Genomic DNA, 4607 nt, shown 5'->3' on the forward strand with positions numbered 1-4607 from the left:
ACTGAAATCTTTCAAGAAATTGAGGCGGCACAGGAGGCACTCACTTATCTATGCCAAGAAATTTGGAAGACAACTATCTGGCCAACTGATTTGTGCCCATTCCAAAGAGAAGTGACCCAGTGAAATGTGGAAATCATCGAGAATATCTTTGATCTTCCACACAAGTAAAATTTTACTAAGGGTAACACAGAAATGGCTGCAATCATACATTGACAGTGAACGTTCAGAGGTTCAAGACAGATTCAATAGACATGGATCAAGGGCTATCACTACTGATGTCCAATGGATCTTGGATGAAAGCAGAGAATACCAGTGTTTTACTGACTAGGCAAAGGCTTTCGATTGGGTGGGTCATGACAAACTATGGACAACAATGCAAAGTATGAGTATTCCAGAACACTGAATTGTGCTCTGAGGAATCTGTACATGGACCAAGAAGCAGTTGTTCAAACAGAACATGGGAATACTGAATGGTTTAAAATTAAGAAAGGTATACGACAGGGTTGTATTCTTTCACCATACTTACTCAACCTGTATGCTGAGCAAATAATCCAAGAAGCTGGGTTCTATGAAGAAAACTGTGGCATCCGGATTGGAGGAATACTCATTAACAACGTGCAATATGCAGATGATACAACCTTGCTTGCTGAAAGTGAACAGGACTTAAAATATTTACTGATGAAGATCAAAGACCATAATCTTCAGTGTGATTGCATCTCAATGTAAAGAAAACAAAAATCCTCATCACTGAACCAATAAACATCATTCTTATCAATGGAGAAAGATGGAATTTGTCAAGGACTTCATTCTTCTTGGATCAACTATCAACAGTTATGGAAGCAGCAGTCAAGAAATCAAATGACATATTGTATTAGGAAAATCTATGGCACAAGACCTTTACAAAGTATTGAAGAGCAAAGATGTCAATAAGGTGCACCTGACTCAAGTCATGGTATTTTCAATAACCTCATATATATGCAAAAGCTGGACAGTGAATAAGGAACACTGTAGAAGAATTGATGCATTTGAGTTATGGTGTTGGAGAATGTGCCATGGGCTGCCAAAACACCCAACAGATCTGTGTTGGAAGAAGTGCAGCCAGAGTGTTCTATGGAGGCCAGGATGGCCAAACTTCGTCTCTCATACTTTGGATATGTTGTCAGAAGGGATCAGTCCCTGGAGAAGGATATCATGTTTGGCTGGGTAGAGGGCCAGAGAAAAAGAGGAAGACCCCCAGCAAGATGGATTGGCAAAGTGGCAGCATTAGTGGGCACAAGCATGGCAACAATTGTGAGGTTGGCCCAGGACCAGGCAGTGCTTTGTTCTGTTGTACATAGTGTCACTATGAGTCAGTACTGACTCGATAGCACCTGACAACAACAAATATATATTTATGTTTAAGTATATTTCATTGGTTCTGTTTCTTCTAGAGAATAAAAACTAACACATAATTATTGTTAATTCTCATGTATGTTTATTATGTTATGATTTCTTATTAAGGTAATACTTAGTTTTTAAAGATGTTGTTAAGATGTATAGAGTAATTTTATTCTTAGAATTGCTTAAAGATAGTGTGGGGAAGGCAAAGAGTATACAGCAAACATAAGCTGATAAGTGTTGAGCTTGCCTAATGGGGTTCATGACACAATTCTATGTACATTTGCATACGCTGGATATTTTCCATTATACAACTTTAAATAAAATACTCTAAGGTTCTTTCCAGCTCTAAACCTCTATAAATCTGCATTCAATTACTGTTGTATTCAATTAGAAGTGAACTAGATTCTCCCTGTGATACTTCTTAATTGCCATTTTGCCATGTTTTTGTTCATACTTCCTATTGCCTTTGTTGTTAAGTCTGTTCTGACTCCGAGTGACCCTGTATAAAGTTTCTGAGCAGTAGGTGGTAGGTTTGAACTGTCAATCTTGTGGTTTGTAATCCATGCTAATCTTACATTTCCACACCAGGAGTTATTATGTCCTATTTCTTTGACTGGGCGTGTGGTGACTCCACAGGCTAAGCACTGGACTGTGAATCACAAGGTCACTGGTTTGAGCCCACCAGTTACTCCACTGGAAACAGATGAGGCTTTCTGCTCTGGCCAAAGATTTAAAGCCTCAGAAACTCTATATAGGTCACTATGAGTTGAAACCAACTTCATAGCACTAAACAACAATTTATTTGACTACTCTATGACTAGTACTAGACAATGGTCTGAATTTGAACATTTTCTATTTCTTTTTTCTATCTAGCTAATAATTTCTTTTATTCTATTTAATAAACTGAGTCCTAGTGTTTGTGTGGCACTGTAGGGCAAGCACTTGATCATAAGGTCGGTTTGAATCACAAAGTCGTTGGTTCAAACCCATCAGCTGCTCCTCAGAAATCCTATACAGAGATGCTATGAGTGGTAACTGACTGAAAAGCACTTCACAAACAACAACATTTAGTAAATAATCAGGGTCCTGCTGTGGTGTTGTAACTATAAGCATGATTGCAAGGTTGGTTTGAACTGCAAGGTCAGTGGTTCAAACTCACCAGCTGCTCCTCAAAAACCCTATTCTCAGAACCGACTCAACAGCACTTAACAACAACAGTAAGTAATCTACAAGTGTTTGAGCAATGAATGAGAGAACCGAGGGCTCAAATCCAAATATCATTTCAAGTAAGTTAAGGCCACAAAACAAAACTTACTATAAAAATAAACCATTTAGAGTTCTTGACATGCATCATCTTGCAAACTTATACAGGTATTAAATTAAAATGTATCTGAGTATATATACAGCTAAGAACATTTATATTCTTCCTGAGAGAGATAGGCTTTCTTCACAATATTTCTTTTGACTCATTCAGGCATTTCAGAAATAAATTGTGAAACTGTTCACTATGCTGGTTGGAAAGAAAATCCAAAAGAACACTAATAAGCTTATTTCTCAGGGAGATGCAGCATGTAAATCAGTCTATTGCTGATATTTATGTACCAATTTTGCACACAAAATATTTAGCCTACTAGCATCTGCCACTGCCTCAGACAGATTCAGATCAGAAAGCCCGGTTTCTCCCCATGAATTTTAATAGAATGCACTCGCAGCTGAGAATTGGGCAACATTTCTTAGTTGAGATGAATGAGAAGACAGATTGTCCCCTTGAGTAACAGAAGGCAAAGTCTGCAAATGTGGCAATAGCCTGCCCTACCCCAACAACATCAGTATACTTACTCTCGATCTATAACTAGACAGGCGACATCATTTTCTTCAGCAATAATGTTAGCAGACCTGACATCATCACTGCAAAAAAAAAAACAGCAAAGGAAACTTTCACTACAGTTAGAAATTTAGCATCCATTGTTATTAAGAAACTGTGTTACTTTACATGAAGCACTATTACTTAATTCTCACAGATTGTTCTTTTTAACCACCTTAAATAATATTCATTCTCTTTCCCCCAAAAAAGGATTTGAAATGTGTTTAAATAATGGTTATGGACACAGGATTTAAGAGAAGAGGATAATTGTACTAGAACCACAGATGAATCAGTGAGTGCAACTGAATACAGAATCTAGTTTACAGCTCTTTCAGCTCAAATAAACTCGCTATCATCTGATTAAAAAAGAGAAAAATATTATTCAGTAATTAACTGCTCAAAGAAATCTATTGGAAGAAAATTGAACTAATGACAACTTGACCAATAATACACAACAAATACATTGTTTTTAGTACTATGTGACCCAATTCAATAAATACTAAATACATTTCTTTCATAGAGACTAGGAAGTATATTTTTCATTAAAACCACTGAAGTCAGAGCATGCATTATATTTAACAAGAAGCATTTTCTTTCTTTCTTGGAGGGAACATAATGTAAAGACGTATCTTTAACTTGATAAGCCATCACTCATATGTCAGATTGTAGTACTTTGGTGGCTGCTTGCGTATTGCTGTAATGCTAGAAGTTATGTCACAGATGTATTAAATACCATCAGGGTAAACTCATGTTGGACAAGTTCCAGTTGAACTTCTGGACTAAGATAGAGTAGGACTAAGGGGAGGCAGACTATGTTAGACTGTTTAGCCATGGAAAACCTTATGAATAGCAATGGAACACTGTCATATAGCATCAGAATATGATGAATAGCATGGCAATATTTTGAGATTTACTGCTGGAAGATGATTCCCTCAATTTGGTGGTGGTGGTGTGCCAAGGAGTAGGTTCCAACTCATTGCGACCCTGTATAGGGTTTTTGAGGCTGTACAGGGTCACTATGAGCCGGAAACGACTCCACGGCACATAACAACAACAACAACAAATCTTTATGGGAACAGAAAGCTTCATCATTCTTCCACAGTACAGCTGATAGTTTTGAACTGCTGACCTGGACATTAGCAAACTGACTCATAGCCACGATGCTACTAGAGCTCCTTTCCCTCAGTTTGGAAGGAATCAAAATACCACTGAGGAAAAGCTGCCTCCACAAAGCAGAGTTGATTGGGAGTCGTGTCATAACGAATGGAATATAGCCTTCATTTGCTGAAGGGGAACAATTCAAAATGAGTAAAAATAGCTGTAAGTATGCATCAATAATTGTAACATGGAAAGCACAAAGTAT

The 4607-nt window shown here is 37.5% G+C and overlaps 1 protein-coding gene across 2 annotated transcripts in view; it reads right to left on the reverse strand.

Annotated features, from left to right (window-relative positions):
- PRKG2 (protein kinase, cGMP-dependent, type II) overlaps positions 1-4607 on the reverse strand; it is a 188493-nt gene that overhangs the window by 84041 nt on the left and 99845 nt on the right. For both annotated transcript variants that reach the window (XM_006875069.1, XM_006875068.1), the window contains exon 9: positions 3220-3288. In XM_006875069.1, the coding sequence (XP_006875131.1) occupies positions 3220-3288 (69 nt within the window). The remainder of the gene's footprint in view (positions 1-3219; positions 3289-4607) is intronic.

This window comes from Chrysochloris asiatica, unplaced genomic scaffold (genome assembly GCF_000296735.1).
Source record: "Chrysochloris asiatica unplaced genomic scaffold, ChrAsi1.0 scaffold00311, whole genome shotgun sequence".
Taxonomy (NCBI): Eukaryota; Metazoa; Chordata; class Mammalia; order Afrosoricida; family Chrysochloridae; genus Chrysochloris; species Chrysochloris asiatica.